Below are 23000 nucleotides of genomic sequence, written 5' to 3'. Positions count from 1 at the left end.
CTATGCATCTGTCCATACCCTACGGTACATGAGTGACAGGTGTCACACCAGCCAGTGGTAGACCTGTCTTCCAGCACAGAACGCTTCCTCTGTAAACACGCCGTCCGTGGTCAGAGCACCCTTGGCGGCTTCATGAATGACAGAGTGTTACCAAGCGCTGTCATTGAGCACCGGGCTGGCTGCTGGAACAGTCTAAGGGCCTGTTCTCGGAGCCGCAGACTCTCAGGGAGGGAGAGCTGCATGCACCCCACCCCTGTGAGGATCACAGAACAGCACACAGACATGGGGCTGTGCTGAGAAATGTGGAGGAAATTTTTACAGGCTAGGCTTGTGGAGAAGGGCGAAAAAACCAAATGAACAGTAGGTAGCTGGGGCTGCTCTAGCTACAGGTGGCCATGTAGATGCCTGATCTACTTACCACATTCTAACTCTACAGGGGATTCTTAAGCTGGAGGAAACCCTTGGTTTCTAGCCCCGCCCCCACAAAGTTTAACCTCCTCAGCACTCTGGGTCCCCGCTACATCAGACTCCTTGCCTTATTGTTGACCACAACGTAGAAGTGTGAGTACAGGGCCGGGAAGATATTCAGCCCTGCTTCCTTCAGAGCCAGGATGAAGGGCACGGGGGTCATCCATCTCCCTTCTAAATGACACTGATGCTCTTGCCCCTTCAGTTTGACTGACGCTAACATGCAGAGGTTTTCCTAAATTTCGGGAAGAGAAAAGAAATGAGCCAGTATCATTCCAGGTCTTCCCTCCTCACTCCTTGCGTTAATTCTGAAATCATTTGCCACTCTGTAGTTTCATAACTTGGCTGGTGTGTCCTGGGCCTGATCCGGGGAAGCCCTGCCACAGGGTCCCATCATCGCCTTGGGCAGCTCACTAACTTCCTGGGCTCCCTCTGGGCACTTGAGGGATTAGAAATGGTGTCTCAGATAGGTTTATAAAATGGGAGAGCACTCCATGTTCACTCTGAATTAAAGCAGCCGTTAAACAGTCATGATTGCATTGTTAGAGCTTAATTTTTAACATCTGTGAGATTTAACATGCTGTAAACTGTCCAGTTTTGAAGGGTAAAAAGTTTGTACTTGTGTATTCTATAGCCAAAAGATCTCAGTATCCATTCAGTTTAAAAATGAAGTCAGTCGATGGTTTTCACACCAAATGCTCAAAATCTAACTCGTATTTCGAAGTTGCAGTGTTCATCAGTTTGGACCAGCTGCTTCTTATGTAGGAGCTTAATTGCCACATGGATGGGAACAACCTGAAGGCACTCTCTACTGAAGGCACTCTCTACTGAAACACAAACACACACACAGCAGGGGCTCTCTTCTGGGCCTCAGATTAGGCACAAACCACATCTAAGTTAAAGCAGCTGCTTTCTGACTCAGGCAGAAAAACAGCAGCTAATGCCCTTGCAGTTCTAATTTTTGAAGAGGAGAAAAAGGCATAGTCTGTATTAGGATGGGCTGGGCTGTGGCAGGGCATTTCCATTAGGGATGTTAATTAGGTGAATCAAAGCAAAGGGGGCTTTGGAGTGCTGGACTTCAAGGCCTCAGGAGGAGGAAGGGGCCAAATAAGGGGACAGACGTTGGTGACTAGCTTTAGGATTGTAATCTAATGGTGTTCAGCAAAGCAGAGGGAATGGAGGAGAAGGGCAAGCCAGAGCCACGCCTGCCACACACGAGCTGGTCATGGTCCTTTCCTCTACAACCTGCACGTTCATAAAGGAACACTCCGCAGGTGTCAGCCTCTGTCCATCAGACTAGAGTCATGCACTGGGATAGGATGGTTGGGAGCCTGGCAGGGCGGCGGGCGGGGCAATACCTTGTATACTCTCAGGAAAGCCAATGATCTCCTAGCAGACTGAGGGCAGGCTGCCAGTGTTTTAAGGGCCTGAGAAGTCACCCAATGAACCCACAGAGGCTTTGTTTTGTTTGCTTGCTTGCTTGCTTGTTTGAGACAAGGCTCACAGTGTGGGTCTTGCTGGCTGGAACCTCTGAACCCAGTGCTGTGATTAAAGGTGTCTGCCACCATGCCTGTCCCACCTGGGCTTGAAGTCTGATGGTCTGTTAGTATTTCTACTGTATTCAGAAGTGTAACAACTCTTCTTAAAACAGCTTCATCTGTGTATCACAGACTCACCAGTGATTCTCAGAAACTGGAGGGTGACACCCTCACCATGTATACTTTAAAACATCTCTATGCGACCCAGGAAAGCCCCATCAGCTGCTATACAGTGAGTCTTCTGGCCCTGCCCTCAGGCTACGGCATGAGTCCACGCCTCTGGGGCTTGCAAGGCTGTGTACTTCCTGAGGGGCAGTAGTTCCACTCAGCAAGACAAGCCCTAGAGAATCTCCTGAGACAAGGATGACGAAGCCACACCCAGATGAGGCTTGCTGGGATAACTGCCCCCCCCCCAACCCCTAGTGACAGGGAAACAAGTCAGAGCCTCTACCTTACACATGGTAGCTTGTCTACTCCATGAACTTAGAAATATACTCCAGGACATTTTACACGTGTGCTTGTACTGAACCCATAGGCCGGCTCTGAAGTCACCCACCTTGATGTGTATCTGGAGTTCAATAAACAACGTAGTCACAGTCAGGACAACTCTGTTTACATCAAGGGGGCACAGTTCCCAGGACTGGTATGGCATGTTGATATGGGCATCTTGAATCAAGGCCACAGGTCCCAAAGTGTCCAAATTGAAGGTTAGGAGCCTGTTTTCTCGATCGTAATACACACAGCTGATGCCGTCTGTTTTCCAGCGTTTACCTAGAGAAGATGGTGACATTAGTTTCATGTCTTTCCTATAGAAATGAGTAAAAATGTACTATGTGCACTGTCTTCTGTATTAAGACTCTCAAGGAAACCCCGCCCACCCCTCTGCTGGGAGAGCCTCCAGGGTCCCGTCCAAACTCAAGGGAGCTCTGTGTGACCAAGACGGGAGACAGGGCTCACTCTCTGCCTCTCGCCCTTGCCATCTTGCACACCTGTTGTCAGCCCCTCCTCTCCTGCCTGTGCCCGTGAGCAGGCCACCATTCTTCCCTTGCCCTACGCAGAGACTCTTTACCTGTTTATTTTTCAGTACATGGTTTCTTTGTCCTGGAACTCACAGAGATCCGCCTGCCTCTGCCTCCCGAGTGCTGGGATTAAAGGCGTGTGCCATGAATGCCCGGCTCTTGGCTCTGTTTTATTTTTTTTAAGGTTTCTTTTTTGTTTAGGGTTATACTTTCAGAGATCATTTCCAAGTTTGTTATTCATTTCTTTGTGTACTTTGCCTACATTTATGTATGAGTGCCAACTCCACGCAGTGCCCACAGCAGCAGCAGAGGACACCAGTTCCCATGGAACTGAAGTTACCGATGGCTGTGAGTGGCCATATAGGTGCTCAGAACATAACCAGGACCTCTGAAAAAGTGGCAAGTACTGGTAACCACTCAGTCATCTCTCCAGCCCTTTTGCTTCTGTTTTAAATTGGCTGTAAAACTGTCCTGTTTATAAGCATACAATCTTGCTCCGAAGAAACGGATGCAGCTGTGCAGCCATGTCCCTGATGCAATGGGTACAATTCTAACAATGAAAGGATGTTCACCATTGGCCATTGTTCAGGACCACGTCACGCACACTAGACAGGCGACCACAAGTGTCAGCAGGGGTGTGTGAAATGAACAGAACTTGAAAACAGTACAGCCAAGTTGAGAAATAGGCTAATAATCTCTCAAGGTAATATTCACATGCCACTTGGCTGCAAGTAGAGATCAGAGGACAACTTCAGGTGTTGGTCCTCAACTGTCACCTTACTTGAGGCAGAGTCCCTCATTGTCAGCTATGCAGGCCAGGCTGACTAGCCGGTGAGATTTTGGGGTTCTCTGGTCTCACTGGAGCTGATGAGGGGCTAGACATGCCTGCTACAGTGCCTGGCTTTTTCATGGGCTCTGGAGACTCAAACACGGGTCCTCACGCCAGCATAGCCAGTGCTATACCCACTAACCCTTCTCTCTAGTTTGGTGTGGAACATCTTAGATGACATAAATAATTAGAGGAGTCGCTCTTAAAGGGACTCTTCTGGGCCGGCCTGATAAGGGGCTTGCTAGCAAGTCTGGCAATGTGAGCTTAGATCTCTGGATTCCACCGGGTGGAAGGAGAGAACTGATTCCTGCAAGTTGTGATGTGGCCTCCATGGACGCTGTGGCACAACATCCCCTCCACCATCACCAACAATAACAAGTGTCAAATACACTTCAAGTCCCAAGGTGGGACTTCAGAGGGCATAACGCCACCCAGCGCTCAGGACGTGGGCTCCATCCCAGTCCTTGGCAGGTAGAAGCAGGAAGGTAAGAAGTCTGGGGCCATCCTTGATTATACCTTGAGTTGGAGACCAGTCCATGGAAGAGAGAGAGGGAGGTAGGGGAGGAGGGAGGGGAGGGAGGGAGCAGGGAGGACGGGAGCACCACCTGCTGTGATCCCTTGCCGCTGCCCTTCTTGGTGCCTGGCTGTACCTTCCGTGTCCCACCTTATGACCTTGGGGTCTTCAAAGAAGATCACATCCTTGTGGACCTCCAGGGTGACCTCTATGGGTGGAAAGGCATTTTCTGGATCGGGTTCGTCTGTGGTTTCTGGAGGATATGTAAACCTCTGTAATCCTTCTTGGCGTATCTTTTGAAAGTGACCAGAATAATGAAAATTAGAAGGTGGTGGCAACAGCCAGATACACCTATTACTAACCAGCCCTGCTTGCTGTCACACACATCTACAGACGGAGAGGGAGACGTCAGAACAAAACTCAGGTAAATGTTTAAGGGGAAAACATGGCCAAACTTAGCCATAACCACAGAGCTTCCTGTAGGCCAGGCTCCAGGATGTGTTCTTTACCATCTACATCTCAAGCCCTATGACGAGCCTGCATCCACGGAGCCGATTACCAAGACACAAGAGAAATCAGGAGACCTGCGGAAGACTACAAGAAGACTACAAGTTCACACCGACACTCAAACATCCAGAATAGAAGTATGGGTGACCTAGGAGCAGCACAGGGGGGGACTGGGTGTGATGGTCCAAGCTGACAGCAGATTCTGAGGCAAGGCAGGGCTGTGAACCATTTGAATTAACAGGGAGAGAAGGTGCCAGGGGAAGAGGAAGGTATTAGAAAATCCGGATGATATTCTCATGGCATAGGTGCAAAGGAAAAGAGCCTTGAAGTCCAGAGAGCACACATTGCCAGGTGTGCAGGAGAATTCTGTGGACTTCAACGCTAGATGCAAAGAGGTGCAGCAGAACACGGACAAAATTCAACAACAGATTTTGAGTGAATTCTTGGAAAACCCATCTCAGGCTGGGCCTTCCTGTGGACAGAGTTCTGAAGGCCTGCCTTCACTGAGGGATGGCTTTTTCTAGGCAAGCACTCTGCCACTGAACTACACCACCAGCCCCAAAGGGATGTTGTCTTAGTTTGCCCACCCAAGTGCCCTGTTTTGTGTGCTCCTGTCTGGATTCTTTGGAGTGTGTGCAGACCATATTATCTCCCTTCGATCTGCTCATGTTTCATGCAAAGAAAGTGAAATGCCTGATCAAAATCAGCTGGGCAAAGTATCATGGGCAAAACCCAGGTGTACATACAGCAATCAGCCAGTGCGTGGCACACCTGCGCTCTTAAAATCTCGCTGGGAAAGACCAGGGAAAGGTCTGTACGGGCCTGGAAGTTCTCTCAGAACACAGGCATGGCACCTGCCCAGCCAAATCTGCCAAGTGATGCTGAACTGACAAGTGGAAGGTGACTTGTTTTGTGGGGTGGGGTTTGGATACTGGGCCTTGCTCAAACTCAAGCCTTTGATTTAAGATTTTGGCATAATTTTTTGAAACATTCTGGGAAGGGCTGTACAAGCAGTCAGTTGGCCTGGCATAGGTAAGGACTCATCTTCCTTCCCAGGTATTGGGAATGGGATATGGCATTAAACAAACAAAAAACACTCTTTAAAATAAAGTTTTGTTTCCCAGATATAAGAAATATTTTTCATTTAGAGCTATGTACTTAGCTTAGCACAATTTATGGTTCAGGAGACCATAGGGGGGGTCAGTTAGCACATGCACACAAGAAAAATAACGCCAGCTCACTAAAAGGTAAAATAAGCAAACGACAACAGTGCCCACTTGTAAACTCAGCACTTGGGATGCTGAGACCGAGGGACCACCACAAAGCCCTGGGCTATAAAATAGGCTGCAGCCAGGGCTTCATAATGAAACCTCATCTCAAAAAACAAAGCAAACAAAAGCTCTGTGGAGGTCACACACCAGGTCCTTCCAGGAGGGGCTGTGCGAGATGGGGAGCTCTGATAGAGCCAGCACAGGGTGACTCCAGGAAACCTGGAGATTCCTGTCTGATAGAGCCAGCACAGGGTGACTCCAGGAAACCTGGAGATTCCTGTCACCGGTCCTTGGGGTGCTGTTTGCAGGCAGTCTCAGATGCCACTGAACCCTGGCTTTCAGATGCAAGTAAGGGTGTTGCTGAATGCTGATTCCGTGGATCTGAGACCACCAACCACAATGACATCTACAGGCATCCCCAGGGGCTGCTATGTGTCAAAACTGTTCATGGATGTTCTCTACACAGGGTCACACGGGTGCTGTCTACTCTTCAGGGTGTGTGCTGTGAAAACCACCTTCTGGGTTTTTGGCAGTTCTGAGGGTCAGGGTCAAAGTGTCATCCATGCCAGGCAGGAGTATATTCTACCACTGCGCTGGACCCTTAGCCTAGGAGTTTCTGATTTAATGGGTGTCACATGGGACTTATGCACTTGCCTTTCTAGAAAATTCCCCAGTGGTCACAGAGGTCGTTGAAGCTTCTGGAAGCATAAATCTAGAGCAGAACTGGCCAGATCTGACCCCTGGGACGTCCCCGGCACTGATCTTCACAAGCAGATCTGAACTAGAACACAGGGGTGCCCACGCTTTCCTACAGAGGCCTTGGTGCCCAAGAGAAGGGCTGTGGGGTTCTCAGAGTCAGGGCAGCCCACCAAGGTGAAAATGGTTACCACCTGGCCATTAACAGGAAAAAAGTTTGCCAAGCTCTGATGTAGACTAGCAGTATTAAGGATCAACTAGCACTCTTGGGCATTAGTATTGTACATTTACAATTAAATTAACAGGTAAGAATTTCTCCAGAAGTGGGACTAACGTGCATGAGATACCAAGACCATGGGAAGTGAAGAAAGACAATGTCACCTGCAGTTTATAAAGAGGTGTGTGTCTCCCTACCTCTACTAGCACCCAGCCCTTCACTGGTTTGTACTGAGGGGGCAGCTCCAGGATATCCAGGTGGTACACTCCGCCCAGGGTGGAAAAATGACACAAATCCACCTGGAATTTTTCAAAGGCATATGGAATATCCACGATGTTCTCTACCAGGTGCAGCTGTGCTAAAAGAACCACAGTTAGTACAGTTTCAGAACAGACTGGAACATTTCCTGTCAGGAGGGAAATGAAAGCAAAATCCCAGGACTACTAAGGAGAAGGTTTGTCTTTGGGTACTACACCTCATGCAAGGTTCTTCAAGTGTTTCATAAACCAGCCTTGAGGGGAGAGGGTGTGTGTGTGTGTGTGTGTGTGTGTGTACACGTTTGTGTGTGTGTGTGTGTGTGTACACGTGTTTGTGCATGTGAGTGTGCGCATGTATGTGTGGGTATATGTGTGAGCATGTGTGCACACACACTCAAGCTGTGAGGGTAGGAAGGGCTGTTTGCAGTGCACACTAGCATTGTAGGAGTCTACAAATAATAAGCAGGTATTACTGGTAAAACAGATTTCATAAAGACAGAAACAGTTTGATCAAAACTTGATAATTACTAGACTACACCCTTAAAATTGGACATCATCTGACCAAAGCTCCAAAGATGGGTGGGAAGTTCATGGTGGAAAAGTAGATTTTGGCCCATGTATCAAATGAAAAAAAAAAAAAAGGTTATTTTCACAAAAACAGTCCCCACTCCCAGTAAACCCAGGGAAGCGGGATCCTATGATCTAGCAGTCTGAGTACACAGCGAGAAATGACAATTTTGGACACTAACACAGGGGCCATTTTCATCTCTCACCTTTCACCCCAAGACAAGACAGCCACTGGCAAACATCACCCTTAGCTGTGGCCGGACTTCTTCTCTGCAGACTGACACAGGTGTGGTGGTGTATGCCTCTGTCCCCGTTCTTAGGAGGTATGGTCAGGAGGAGGGTCCACATGGTGAGGGCTGGGCTAGCCAGGGCTAGGTAATGTGACCCTGCCCCTCCCCTCAAAGCTAGCTAATGTATCCAGCCTGAGTCTCTTCAACCATAAAATCCACATAGTGTTAGTACTGTGTTGTAGAATTTGGCAGGAGAACAGGTGGGCACCTGTAGAGCTAGCTGGCAGGCAGCGAGACACAGGGACTATAGTGGCATTGCTCCCATGAAAGACACACAGTAGGGGTCCACCTGTCTTTCATGAATGTTAAACTTCACTCTTTAACTTTCTTTTCTTTTTCTTTCTTTCTTTTTGAGACAGGGTTTCTCTGTGTAGCCCTGGCTGTCCTGGAACTCACTACGTGGACCAGGTTGGCCTCCAACTCAAGAGATCTGCCTGACCCTGCCTCCTAATTGCTAGGACTAAAGACCTGTGCCACCACCAACCAGCTAACTTTCAAATGTATTTAATTTATAATTTATTGGCCTAAAAAGAAGCCAGAAATACTGCTATACTCCAACTGAGACAGTGATGACGTCTCTGGCTGGGGTCACCTTGGAGGGAATTGTGGTGCCGATGACAGGCGTCCCACAGCCTTCTCTAGCATCAAAGGCTGACAGGTAGGGTGCATGCCTAGACAGCACCAGGCCTTCCGTGGGGTCGCGCCTCGGCACCACAAAAAGCTTGCTTGTGAGCCCAGCCTCTGGGAGGTGGAACCAGGTGGATCAAAAGTCCAGGGTCACCCTAAGCTACACAGGGTTTTAGACCAGCCTGGACAACATGAGACCCTGCCTCAGAATATTAAATAACTGAATGAAACACAAAACTTTAAAGTGTGTTTGGAAAGGTAAGGAGGCAGAGGTTTCTTATGACAACATGCTTGAAAGAAGACAGAACAGATTCCTTCGACGTCGTTGAGAAAGGAGCAGTGAGAGTTAAGAGGACAGACATCACGGGACAGAAGCCAGGCATGGGATCACCTTCACCTTTCCACGTGCATGCGGCGTAGGCTACTGTGAAGGGCTCAGGCATGTGCGCCCGTAAGTGTGCTTGTGAGTGTGCACTGCAACAGTGAGTGGAGAAGAACTCAGGTGTCATTTCACTGGCAGCAGGGATTTAGACCACACACCCCTGTGTCCTGGGATGAGTGCTGACTATCACTTGTCCAGGACATATAGTATTCCTAAGCACATAACTTAATACTGAGTAGAAAACAAGATCCGTCATAGAAGTGTTTTGACCTCTGATTTGACCTCACAGTTTCTTTAAAATCGAAGAGTTACACAGTGAGAGACAACAGACAAAGACGGTGAACATTGCTTATCGTGGAGAGGGACTGCCAAGGAGTTCTGCTTTGAACATATTTCTTTCTGCAAGGGCCTTGCGTTCAGGATGCCGTGAGACTACCTGCTGAGACAGCTTCACTTAGCAACCGCATCTCCAGTTCGTATTTGTTGGTTTCCGAGTTTTCATCCTCATGGTCAGAAGTCTGCAACAAAAGAAAAGGCTGCCGTGAGCATCAGCGTCCATGGAAATTATTCTGTGAGTGGAAAAGGAAGATGTAGGCCCATGAAACAGCCTGCATTTAGGGCATGTTCTGGCATTACATCGGGTAAACATGAAATCTACAAAGTGAGCACACTAAAAATCTATCATCAAAGGTGGGCATGGCAGCGGTGCACAACTTTAATCCCAGCACTCTGGAGGCAGAGACAGGCGGATCTCTTTGAGTTCTGGGCCAGCCTAGTCTACAGAGTTAGTTCCAGGGCAGTGAGTGGCTAGATCGGAGTGAGACCCTTTCTCAAAAACCAAATCAAGCCAAACCAAACCAACAGCAAAACCATTCAACATTAGCACTTTCTAGCATTTAGCCTAAATGTTGTCATTTCAGGGAAAAACTATGCTGTTTTGATTTGATACATATCTTGTCTCTTAACCCTCGCATGGGGTCTCTTCAATATACATACTGGTATATATCCAGAAAGCTGGCTGATGAGAAAGTACTTCTTTGTATGTTTATCTTATTGATTATTAAATAAAATACTGTTTGGCCAATGAGACAGCAAGTAGACGGGACTAGGAGTCAAAGAGGATTCTGGGAAATGTAATAGAGAAGTGCTGATCCAGGCAGGAAGTGACATAGCAAGGAGACTCATATTTAAGGGAAGGAGAAACAGGAAGGGCCCCTTTTTCCCCTCTGCTCCTGCTCCAGCAGCACAATATGATCCACCAGCAAGGAGGGACGCCAATAAGGTGTCCAATAAGATAAGTCTTATAAAATATATAGATTTATGATAATTAAGACTGAGCTAACAGATGAGAATCCTAGTCATTGGCCAAGCAGCTTTGAACCTAATACAAGTTTCTATGTATTCATTTGGGCCTAACTCGGGCTGGCGGCTGGCATAAAGCTCACAGGTGGCGGTGGGGCTCGGGTGGCTTTTGGCAGAAAGATTTATCATAACAGAATGGTGTCAGGGAGCGGGATCACCCCATGCCCCAAGGTTCCCAGAGAATGAGGTAAACCTGTGGCCACAACCTGCCCTGTCGGGCCACTGAGAGGCATCAGAACAGCTTCCATATGCTCGTGCCGTCCCGGTGTTTCTGGGGTTTAGACTCAGCATTTCTGAGATGATAAAGAAAAACCTCTAAAGGTTTACACTGCATTTAAAAATATATGTAGGCTTATGAGAGAAGGAAGCAGAAGCAGGTGGATTTCCACAGAGAAACCCTGTCTTGGGGAAAAAAGAAACAAAAGAAAGTAAAAATAAAGTAATAAAAAGCCACATAGAGATAAAAAAATACACAGAGAATCTAGATACTTTATGCCATATTGTTGTCTTTAAATTCTTTGATTGCTGAGGAAAGAGTTACTGCTGCTAAAATACATTTGATTATAAATGCTGCTAAATTAATCCAACTTATACATTTTTAAAATGCTTTGACTTCAAAATTTAAGTCTAAGGACAGGCTACTTAGAAATAAAGGTTTTACTTGTATTTCCACAGAAAATCAAAAGCTGTTGATTCCTTCCAGACTAATATGGTTTGATCAAGCAAGACCCCCTGAAGCTGAGACGGGGGTCTGATACAGCCTTACAAACTACAAAAACAAGGACTTGGTCAGGTTTCTATGTTTTATCATGATCCCCATGGTATGAACATCGCCCCCAATCAGCAGGAAGCAGTTTAGAAAGAACGACACCCATACTCCAAAATATTGTTTATAAATATTTGTTGTCATTTAAATGGGGTTGGTTCTAAATGATAATGAGCATAGTCAATCTCTTTTTAAAGAAAGAAAAGGGGAAAAGGAATGAATACTTTGCATTGGTATAGATTTTCATTTATTGGTACAACTTTAAGGTCGATTTTGTGATAGGTGTATGTCTCTTGTTTAGGTATTATGTTTATACAGATCTTTTACCTATAATAGTCAGAATTTATAATTAGGTTAGGTTTTCTAGAGATAGAGATGTATTTGAGATGGTTAGGTATTCTTCAAACCTTTCAAAGACCTACAGAAATATGGCATTTAAATGGTTTCGGGCTTTTTTTGGCTGTGAGACACAGCTGTTCCTGGAACACCAATTATGTCAGAAAGGAGGATGGGCATTGGAGAAACTCATTATGGAGTTTGCTTTCAACATGCAAGATTAGCCATTTGGGCAAGAAACGGCTCTTGCCTGGACTGTTTGTTGCTAAATAAACTAGACATACAGGACCCACAAGAAAGTGACTGCTGAACTTACAAACCAAGACAGTTCTGAAGGGTTCCTGTTGAAATGGAGAAGTGTGCCAGACACACTATGGCCTATGGGCTAAAGATGGATGCCCCAACGTTACAGAGGAACTTTGGGCGACTGTCCAGGTAGCAAGATGTCCTGTCAATTCTAGAGTTTATATATTATCCTTCTATGATCTTTGATTGAGTTAAAGACAGATAGTTATGGTTATAGTTTTCTTCAATTTTATAAAAGATAAGTTATCCTTTTATTTAGACAGAAAAGAGGAGATGATGGGGGATGTACTGTGTATGTTTATCTTATTGATTGTTAAATAAAATACTGTTTGGCCAATGAGACAGCAAGTTAGGACTAAGAGTCAAAGAGGATTCTGGGAAATGTAGATAAATGATGATCCAGGCAGGAAGTGACATAGCAAGGAGACTCATATTTAAAGAAAGAGAAACAGGAAGTATCCCTTTTTCCCCTTCCTCCTCCAGCGGCAGGATGTGATCCACCAGCAAGGAGGGACGCCAATAAGGTGTCCGATAAGTCTTATAACATATATAGATTTATGATAGTTAAGACTGAGCTAACAGATGAGGAATCCTAGTCATTGGCCAAGCAGCTTTGAACCTAATACAAGTTTCTGTGTATTAATTTGGGCCCTAACTCCGGCAGGTGGCTGGCGTAAAGCTCACGCATGGCGGTGGGGCTCAGGTGGCATTTGGCGTAAAGATTTGTCGTAAAAGCTAGCTGTCACTCCTCCACAAGACAGCTCACTGAAAACAATAATAAGACTTGTGGGGGGTAGGCTCAGTTGGGTACTTGCCCAGCATGCGGGGGACTGGGGTTCAACCCCCAGCACTTCACGAAACACGGATGATGGCTTATGTCTGTGATCCCAGTGCTTGGTGGTGAAGGCAGGAGATTCAGAAGTGCAAGGTCTTCCTCAGCCACATAGCCATTTGAGGCCAGCCTGGGCTACATGACATCCTGTCTCCAAACCATTAAATCCAGACAAAGTACAACAAAAAAACAAACAAGCAAAGCTCCTAAGATCATTCAGTGGAAGAGAGCACTAAGCTAACATTCATGGAGTCTGGGTTCAGTCGCCAGTACCACACACACTCACACACACACACACACACACACACACACACACACACACACACGCACACACACACGCACACACACACACACACACGCACACACGCGCGCACACACGCATACACACTCACACACTCACACACACACAGGCTCACACACAGGCTCACACACACACACACTCACAGGCTCACACACACACACACACACACACACATGCACACACACACTCACACACAGGCTCACACACACACGCTCACACACACACACACACACAGGCACACACACCACACACACACACACACCACACACACACACACACACACACACACACACACACACACACACACGCGCACACACACACACACACACACACACACACACACGCACATATACACACGCACATACACACACTCACGGGCTCACACACACGCACACACGCTAACACGCTCACACACTCACACACACACACACACGCACACACGCACTTTAAACCCATACATGCTTGCTCGGTTTTTCTTTTTGACGGCCTGGCTGTTGAACCCAGGGTTCCACACGTGCCAGCCAAGTGTCTGAGCTACATCTCCAGGCCAGCTCTGAGTCTCTTAAAGAGACACATTTAGTTCAAAGACCCATGTCCACCTGCTTGTTTCTCAGTGTACTAAAATATTTCTGAAACTAATTACCATTTTCCAAGTTCTCACAATTGTGCCATAGTCAAATTAGGCCCTTCTAAATATTTTGTGCTATATACGAATTTAGAATACACCTACAATATGTGTAAAAGCCATTTAAATAGATTAAGAGATGGTATTAAGGGCCCCCTAGTGGCCAACTTCTTAATAAGCTCATGGAAAAGAAACACTGGCATTTAATGTAAGAGAATTCATTTTAAATATACATGGATCTTCACTGTTGACTAGATGTCACTCTGAGCATGGAGTCACCCTTCTCTGAGGTGGAATCTCAACCTGAAGAAAAAGAGCCTGTGGCCTGACTGCAGACACCATGCGCTCCTGTTACCGTACCTTCCCACGATGCACTGGGTCCCTTCAGACCATGAACCCAAACTAACTCTTCCTCCCTTAGGTTTCTCCTGTCATGAAACCACAGACAATACAGTGCCAAGGAGCACTGCTGTCCCTGCGAGCAACTTGGCCACATGTTGGTAGCTTTGGAACTTGTTTGGGAGGGTGTGGAACTGCAGGCCACGGAAGCCCTAGACATCTGTCCTCAGAGTTCAGTGGGCTGTTCTGGTGGGAGTCTGGGAGACCAGAATGCTGAGAAAACAGAGGTGCATGCATAGTTCCTCAGACAGTGTACATGCAGCATGGGGCTTGGGGAGGGGGTGTTCCACTGGGAACTGGCTAGAAGCCCATTAGGTCACATCCAGGTAGAGATTCTGGCTTCATGCTGCCTGTTTCCTAAGAATCTGAGGGAGGCTGGACCCAAGTATTGAACTAAGCTGTCCAACGGATGACATTTCCAGCCAGCAACATCTAAGCTGTGGTGGTCACTGCTCAGTTTGCAGATTCAGTGAGGAAGCAGAGGCTTTGAGAAATGGCCAGTGTGGGAGGAAAGAAGTGTCCGATGGTCAGGAGAGGAGGGTGAGGAGCCGCACTTGCTGCTAAAGCTCTAAGCCACTAAACAGAAACCTGGTCCCCTTCACCGGGACAAGAGGAAATGGACCCAGGGAGTAGGACCCACCCACCACGGCTCCAACTCCCATCCTGCCTGGGCGCCTCTGCCTCTGCCTCTGAGGATGCCCTACACACTTCCTCCTCACCATGTCAAGTGCTGGAGGGTTCCAGGGCATCAGCACCCACGACGCCTGGATATGTGCGTCTCTCCAAGGGTGTTCTCCTCTCACGGCGTCAGAACTTACCAAGTCATCAGGTTCTTCCCCGCTCAGTTCCTGGCTGCACTTCACAGCTCTGGGGACCCTAAGGCAGCTCTCTGGAACTTCCTGTTTCAAGGTTCTGACTGCTGACTAGAGTGTGCCACAGGATGCCATTTGGTCTCCTCATGTTTCTTCAGTCATCACACCAAGCTGCCTGGGGCAGCATTAAACAGTAACAAAAAGCAGACAGGCTTCTTTCTCTATGGCCACGCAGACTAAGGAAGCCCTCCCAAGTTCAGAGAGGAAACAAACAGCTATGGGAACAGGTGTGAGATCAGAACACACACAGGCCTGGTCAGTACTCTTGTGAATTTGTAGGCTTAGACTTTTAATATAAGATCATCCCAGGGGCTGGGGCTGGCTCAGAGCAAGTAAGAGCACTTGCTATTCTTTCAGAGGCCCTGAGTTGTTTCCCCGGACCAGAATGGAGCAGCTCACAGTCACGTCAGCTCCAGGGGCTGTGACATCCTTCTCTGGGCTCCCGTGGCACTGCACTCATGTGCATGAACCCAAACGTATACACATAACTAAAACAAAAGCTAAATCCCTCTATAAAAAGTGTTTCCTAAATTACCTAAATTTACAAAACGACAAATCATGACCCCATGATGCCACCTTCACTGAGTCATGGGCAGAAGACAGATATTTTAGTTGTGCAAATTCAAGCCATGGGTTCAAATTAGGTAGTTTCTAATTATCGTTTTACAGTTTCTAAGTTAATGTAGTTGTTACATAAGACCCTGGTTGATTCACATCAGAGAGTAACTACGGTCAAGCCACTGGATACAGAGTGGAAAATTACCTAAGACTCTGGCAGTCCAGGCAACTTCTTGAGCAGTGACTCTCATGGTTCGTGACCCCCTTGGGGATGGAATACCCTTTCACAGGGTTTGCATATCAGATATTAATTACAGTATGATTCATAGCAATAGCAAAATTACAGTTATAAAGTAGCAATGCTAGTAATTTTCAGGTTAGGATCAGCACACCCTGAGGACTGTTTTGGAGGGAAGGCTGAGAACCCCTGCTCTGGAGACTCTTATAAAGACCTCTCATTAGCTCTTTATTTTCATGACTTCACTACGGTAACTACTGACACCCTGAAAGTTAACCTCATTTCTTCTAAAGTTTTCAATTATGTTGAAATGACGCTGGGTTCAGAGATGATTTCCATACCCTCCCCCAATACACATGCAACATACTGCTTCCTGTCTTACAGTTAACGCAAATCAGCTGTCACGCCTGACCTGCAGGGGAGTGGGGTATACTCTTTCCTCACCCTGGGAAGGAAAATCGACCACAAGTGCCGAACCCCAAGAAAGCTACCACCCACGGAGCTAAAATGAAACCAAACAAAAGAATTTATTTCTTAAAGAAATGCTTCTATCTGTTTGTTTTTTAGGCAGAGACTGGCCGTGATCTCACAATGATCCACCTGCCTTTGCCTCTTGAGAACTGACAGGTTTTTAAAGATGGGGGAAATCGGTTATTTCTCACTTCCGCAGCAGCCCTGCCCACTTTTCTGGTTCTCTTCCCTTCTGGCCTTTGTAACACTCACACACAAAACATAATTATCTGTACTGAGAGCCAGCTCACACTACTTCCTCTATTGCTCTAGATTCTAGAGTCTGTAAACCTCTCAATACAACTGCTGCATTGCAAACAGGATTTGCAATGTACTCTTAGAATATCAAGTAATCTAGTTTTAAAATTCTTACATTTGTTTGTAAATTAATAGAATGGATGTGTTTGTGTGTGTGCACGTGTTTGTGTGTACACAGGTGTTTGTGTGTGTGCACAGGTGTTTGTGTGTGTGCACAAGTGTTTGTGTGTGTGCACATGTGTTGTGCCGTGGCCCATGTATGGAGGTCAGAGGTCAGCATCCAGGAATCGGTTCTCTCCTTCCACCATGAACGCCATAGGGAAGGACTTAGGTCTGCAGGCTCCTTTATCCACTGAGCCACTCAGGGACAATTCACCTCTTTATCTCAAATTCACACACCGATCTATTCCTTAAGTCTTCCCATACTTCAAGAAAGCAAACCTTTCAAATCAATATACTGCTTGTCTTATGCACTCATGCTGAGGTTTTGGGGCCCTCTCAAATTCTGGTGGGCTGCAGTGACAAAAGTGGCTTTGAGCGGAGAAAGAATTGTTCAACTCCAAAGCTGTTCTAACACAAAATGTTGTGTGAAAACCTTGACAATTGGAAAGTGAACAGAAGTCAACAGCAGGAGTGTGGTTATTTTTAATAGTGTGTACATGTGTGTGCCCGTGTGTATAAAGGTACCCAGGGCAGAGGGGGCATTAGCTGTCCTGATTGACCAATCTCGGCCTTATTCCCTAGAGACAGGGTCTCTCAGGGCTTGGATGGTAGCCAGCAAGCCCTGTGGATCCTAACTCTGTTCTCCCACAGGCTGGGGTTACACGTGCATGTGTGGCCACACTCTGATGTTTTCATGGGTGCTGTGATTTGAATTCAGCTCACCATGCTTACATAGAAAACACCTTCCCTGCTGAGCCTTCCCCAGGCCTGTGGTTATTTAATTGCTCAAATAACATAACAGAGATGGCAGGGCCTCTAGATGTGCTGTGTCTCAAGGTAGTTGATTGGCCCTGTCTGGTAGCACCCACCTTTAATCCCGACACTCAGGCGGCAGAGACAGGCAGATCTCTGTGAGTTTTAGGCCAGGCTGGTCTACAGAGTGAGTTCCCAGACAGCCAGGGCTACATAGTGAGACCATGTTTCAAAAATAACATGTCTTAGAAAGCCAGATGCTGGGGAAATGGCAGAAAATGGGAACTCCTGCAGGGTGCACAAACACTTGCTGTAAGTTTCTTTTCAAGGGCAAGCTGCCTTGAAGGAGTGGACATGTCCAAGAACCCGAGCTCTGACCTCATGGCTTTGCAGCAGCCAATGGGATGTGGAAACGCAGAATTGGAAGGCTGAAGCAGCTGCTCCTACACACCCTGACTGTGAATGGCAGGAGAAAGACACACTGGAAACCAGGGTCTGGGCAAGGAAGGGGCTTCTAATGAGTTTCTGTTTGCTCAGGAAAAACCTTGAGAATGCCTCCAGGGACTTGCTTACGCTCCTGCACAGAGGAAACGGTAGGTACACAAGATCTTCTTAGAGCATGCCAGCCCAAGTTAAGTGTCTCGGGCCAGCATCTCACCACTTCAGAGGCTGAGGCAGGAGGATTGCTACCTAGCCTGGAATGTGTTATGAGATACCACCACAGACAGACAGACAGACAGACAGACAGACAGTGTCCTACCCTTTTTACTTCTATCTCCTCTAGCACCTCCAAGTTGGTCTCCTCCTCTTGGACCAAGCTAAACTCTCTTTCTTGTTTGGGCTCAGGCTCAACTTCTTGGATGGAGGCTTTTTCTTCAATGACGGTCTTTTCTTCAGTGGTGGCCTTTTCTATAGGCTCTTCTTTTTTGACAGGCTCCACTACCATAGGTTCATAGTCCTCTTCAGTGGCAGGAGTGAGACGGAGGGGGGTGACATGGTCATAGCGCGTGTATAGGAGGCGAAGAGCGACGTTACTTGTAGCCAGGACCCTCGGGATTTCAAATCCAATTTGTGTTTCAGAGAATTTCACACTTCGATACCTGTCAGAAGTTAATTGATAGAAATGAAGAGGACGAGTCTGGGTCCCACAATGAACCTATGCAGGGTGTTTGTTTCAATGCCCCTCCTTTTGTGTTCTGTGCATACTCCCTTTACCTGCAGCCCTGGCCCCAATGTTTCTCAGAACACTCTTGGATTTCAATCCATACTTCTCCCCAGCGGCAACTTCTGGGTCTCCCCAGGAGCCGCTCCGTGCTCCACCCTGGCCCTCTTTTCTCTCCAGGAGCCTCTCCGTGCTCCACCCTGGCCCTCTTTTCTCTCTCCCTCTCTAAATCTGATCATCTATGGTTTCAATGACTGTTCACCTTACCAGGGCTATCAGTGTGAGCTTTGGTTTTCCTGCTGAGGAGGGGGAGGAGAAAGAAGCCTCCCTGAATGAACTCTATGAAGTTTGGAGCCAGGCCTGATGCCACCCACCTGTGATCCCAGCACTGGGAAGGGTGAGGCAGGAGGCTCACCAGTTCAAGGCTGGCTTTGGCAGGGGATAAGGGTGGGGAGAAGGCTCCTAACTTCTTAAAAACTGGTTAGTTATTATGCACACGAGTGTTTTTTCTACATGTATGCATGTGCATCGCTCATGTGGCCAGCATGTGAAGACATGGCTATTCACTGTAGCATATCTTTACTCTGGGATACAAGGACTCCTATAGAAACTGATGCTTAAACTTCAAGCCAACCTACTAAATGCTGCGCTCTGTGGGCAAGTGGCGAGAGGAGTACCTGGGATTCTTCTTGATATTTGCCCACACAAACAGGCTAACATTCTCATCTCGAATGATTTTTTCCATGTTCCCACTGTCCACATCCACTAAGGTACTAGCTTCCTGTGAGAGAAAAACATAACAGAGCCGCTCATAGTCACACAGCTTAGTCACAAAGCTCACACAGTCACTGGCAAATTTGTAGATGGGAGTTTCTGTCCTGACAGGTCCTGCAGCCATTCGGTCCCAAATAAACACAGAGGCTCATTTAATTATCCATTGTTTGGCCTTTTGTCTTAAATTAACCCCTGATTCTTATCTATGTTTAGCCACGTGACTTGATACCTTTTTCTCAGTAAGGCATTCTCATCTTGCTTCCTGTGGGTCTGGCTGGCGACTTAGTCTCTGTCCTTCTTCCCAGAATTCTCCTAGTCTGGCAGCCCTGCCTATACTTCCTGCCTGGCTACTTACCGATCAGTGTTTTATTAAACCAATACGAGTGACAAATCTTTACAGTGAACAAGAGCACTACCCCACATCACATATTGGGATCTTTGTATTATTACAAGAATAATCTGGATAAAAGGAAGTTTAAATCAAAATGGCAAAGAATTTTTCTGGAAAACAATACTTCAGAAACCAAGGGGGTGGCTGGGTGGTTAAAGCGGCTATCGTGTGTGAGGACCAAAGCTGAGGTCCCCACAGCTTCTGTTGACGTCTGGTGGCTTCCTGTAACGTCAGCCTGGGAGGGCAGAGACAGGAATTCCTAGAGGTAGCTGGCTACCTAGACCAGTTCTCTTGCAAGGTCTGGGCTCAGTTGGGGAGACCCTGCTTCACTCTACAAGTGGGTCCTGATGTCAACCGTGGGGCTCCACATGGACAGGCACACGAGTGCAAGTAGTGCACACGTACACACGAGGCAGTAAAAGACCAGGTGCGAGGAGATAACCCAGCCGACTGGAGCCAAGCACTTTCCCCGTTAGTCCCCCCCTTCATCTCCTCTGTGTCCTTGCATTTCTTCTCATTTCTGTGTGGTGCTGAGATGCCGGCAAGCGCTCCGCCACTGTGATGCATCACCAGTTTCCCTGGTTCCCCTTTGGTGCACTAAGATCTGGCTTGTGCCAATACCTCTATTTCAAATATAATGTTAAAGTGTATAGAATAAGAAGAAAAGATACAAGTCTGTTTTCCCTTACAGTAAACATCTTAGCCACTAACAACCCTACACAATCCCTTACTCCATCTGTCCTGCAATACACATAGCAGATGCAAGAGTATGACGTATATGCTACAACAAGGGTAGGCTCAGCTCCGTGGTGATCTATTGTTTATGATTTATTAAAGCCACTGGAGATCAAAATAGCAAAGTAGCCATACTAGTTAGCTATAGAAGCCAGGAAGTGGTGGCCACACCTTTAAATCCCAGGACCTAAGAGACAAAGGCAGATGAATCTCTCTGCGTTCAGGGCCACCCAGGGGTTACACGAGATTGAATCAGTCTAAAAGAACAGAGCCCACGTCTTTAATCCCAGGACTCATGAGAAGTATCGAACAGGAACAGGGTCTCAGAGCTGGCATTCATTCTCCAGCCACACTGAGGAGAGGAAGGCATTGGAATCTCAGGATTTTCCAGCCACACTGAAGAGAGAGAGAGCAGTCTGAGGCTCATGGAGACAAGATCAGCCCTTTCAGCCTGAGGCAGAGGTGAGAGCTAGTGGCCGGCTGCTTTGCTTTTCTGATCTTCAGCTTGAAGCTTGAACCCTAGTATCATTCTTTTATTTTTCATGCAACTCAGCTCTCTCTGCAGGAGTGTGTAAGCTTAGACCACATCCCGGCAAGGCTGTACAAGGACTCTTTTAAACCAAAAGAACCAAGAGACAAAATGACTGAAAGCAACGTATGCCCTCAGACTGTGTGCTGATGACTCTGCAGTGTGCGCCTGTAGTCTGTGTGCTGATGATTCTGCAGTGTGCGCCTGTAGTCTGTTTGCTGACTCTGAAGTATGTGCCTGTAGTCTGTGTGCTGATGACTCTGCAGTGTGCGCCTGTAGTCTGTTTGCTGACTCTGCAGTGTGCGCCTGTAGTCTGTGTGCTGACTCTGCAATGTGCGCCTGTAGTCTGTGTGCTGACTCTGCAGTGTGCGCCTGTAGTCTGTGTGCTGATGACTCTGCAGTGTGCGCCTGTAGTCTGTGTGCTGATGACTCTGCAGTGTGCGCCTGTAGTCTGTTTGCTGACTCTGAAGTGTGCGCCTGTAGTCTGTGTGCTGATGACTCTGAAGTATGTGCCTGTAGTCTGTTCATATGATCCAGCAAGGTATGCTTTGAGTATACCTATAAACTGTTCTAATGAGTCAACAATGTATGCCTATAGACTGTGTCCCTCTGATTCTTCAAAAATGCAACAGAATTAAAACTTATAAAACATTCACAGGAAATTTAGACTATGAGCCAGATATTAGAATTATAAAATGAAGAGTTTTATGAATTACGCTATCTTATGGTCATCTGGATCTTATTATTGCTGAGATACTTGGAGAAGAAATGTATAATATACAACTTCTGGATGGTGCTGGGGGTAAGGAAGGACAAAGAAAACGTTACAAAACATTTAAACTTTTAATTTTTATCTATAAATTGGCTAAATAAAGCTGAAAATGCATAGTTAGCATAGAGTACATATGGGGACTTAGGGTAGTGTTCTTTTATGTTTACGCGGTACTTTCAAAATAAAAACTAGGATATCAATAATTGTATATCAATCGGTTTACCTATAGTAGATACCTTATAGTTTTGTGAAGTTCTTCTTTAATGAATTCAGTAAACTTTGGCAAACCTAAGGAAAATAAGCTTTTGGCTGATAATGTTTTATCTCTTTAGAAAATAAGTTATTGACAGTTGTTAAATCAGACTATCACAGGTCCTTCATTTCCTTGATTTGTCCCAGAATATTTTAAGATTTTTAGAAACATTAGCAGACTGTGGCACACAGTAAGATGCTACAGCCTTTTAAAGTTCTGTAAGGGAAATACTACCCGTACTCGGAGAAGCAGTTCAGTGGCCACGTCCATCTTCAGGCTGAGGAGCTCCTGCAGACGCAGAATTGACCCTTGATGCTGTGCAATAATTCTGTTTTCCAGATCACATGGCGGAGTCTCCAGTAAAATCAACTTCAGCTTCTTAATCAACTGCAATGGAAAGATTACTATTGTATCTCTCACCTGGAACATAGTCAGAGGGACGTGGAAAGGGGATGGCCCATCACTTTCAGATGGAGAAATCCTTTCCTGTCTTCTGAAATTTAAGCTCACAGAGAAAGAAAACATTTCTTCTAAAGAACTCTCTTGTACATTTCCAGCCCTGTGGGCACAAAGCTCTCGGTAGCCAGTTCAGAGAGGAACTGCTGCTTACCACCACCCAAGACTCAGGAAATCATTTCAACCTTCCCCACATATTTTGCCGTATGCATTTCGTCATCTAGCTGTTTACACTGGGTGTAAGCACCGGCTTTCTATGTCCAGGGAGCCATTACAATAGAGCATCTCATCCAAGAGAGTTAAGGAAGCTCTATTTAGAGTTGGTTGTTCAGAAGTAGACATAACCTTGGGGACGGTTGGAAGGCAGGGCTAGGCTATGGATTAAAGATTTCACACACAGGGACAATGCCACTAACTCTGTGTAGTTACAGTGAGCATTAAACTACAGGCACCCAGTTGGTGTCAAGA

At 46.7% G+C, this 23000-nt stretch overlaps 1 protein-coding gene across 14 annotated transcripts in view; it reads right to left on the bottom strand.

Moving 5' to 3' along the window:
- Cfap94 (cilia and flagella associated protein 94) overlaps window positions 1–23000 on the bottom strand; it is a 46364-nt gene that overhangs the window by 1835 nt on the left and 21529 nt on the right. For 11 of the 14 annotated variants that reach the window (XM_027430130.2, XM_027430135.2, XM_027430138.2 and 8 more), the window contains 8 exons: window positions 22311–22463; window positions 19300–19403; window positions 18221–18560; window positions 9619–9700; window positions 7257–7417; window positions 4460–4661; window positions 2563–2777; window positions 536–703 (listed from right to left, as the gene is read on the bottom strand). In XM_027430130.2, coding sequence (XP_027285931.1) covers window positions 536–703; window positions 2563–2777; window positions 4460–4661; window positions 7257–7417; window positions 9619–9700; window positions 18221–18560; window positions 19300–19403; window positions 22311–22463 — 1425 coding nt within the window. The remainder of the gene's footprint in view (window positions 1–535; window positions 704–2562; window positions 2778–4459; window positions 4662–7256; window positions 7418–9618; window positions 9701–18220; window positions 18561–19299; window positions 19404–22310; window positions 22464–23000) is intronic. The other 3 variants (XM_027430131.2, XM_027430129.2, XM_027430132.2) reach the window with 3 other exon arrangements.

The sequence above is a fragment of the Cricetulus griseus genome, chromosome 8 (assembly GCF_003668045.3).
Source record: "Cricetulus griseus strain 17A/GY chromosome 8, alternate assembly CriGri-PICRH-1.0, whole genome shotgun sequence".
Lineage (NCBI taxonomy): Eukaryota > Metazoa > Chordata > Mammalia > Rodentia > Cricetidae > Cricetulus > Cricetulus griseus.
The sequence above is the reverse complement of the archived record's forward strand: the minus strand, read 5'-3'. Positions and strand labels throughout refer to the sequence as shown.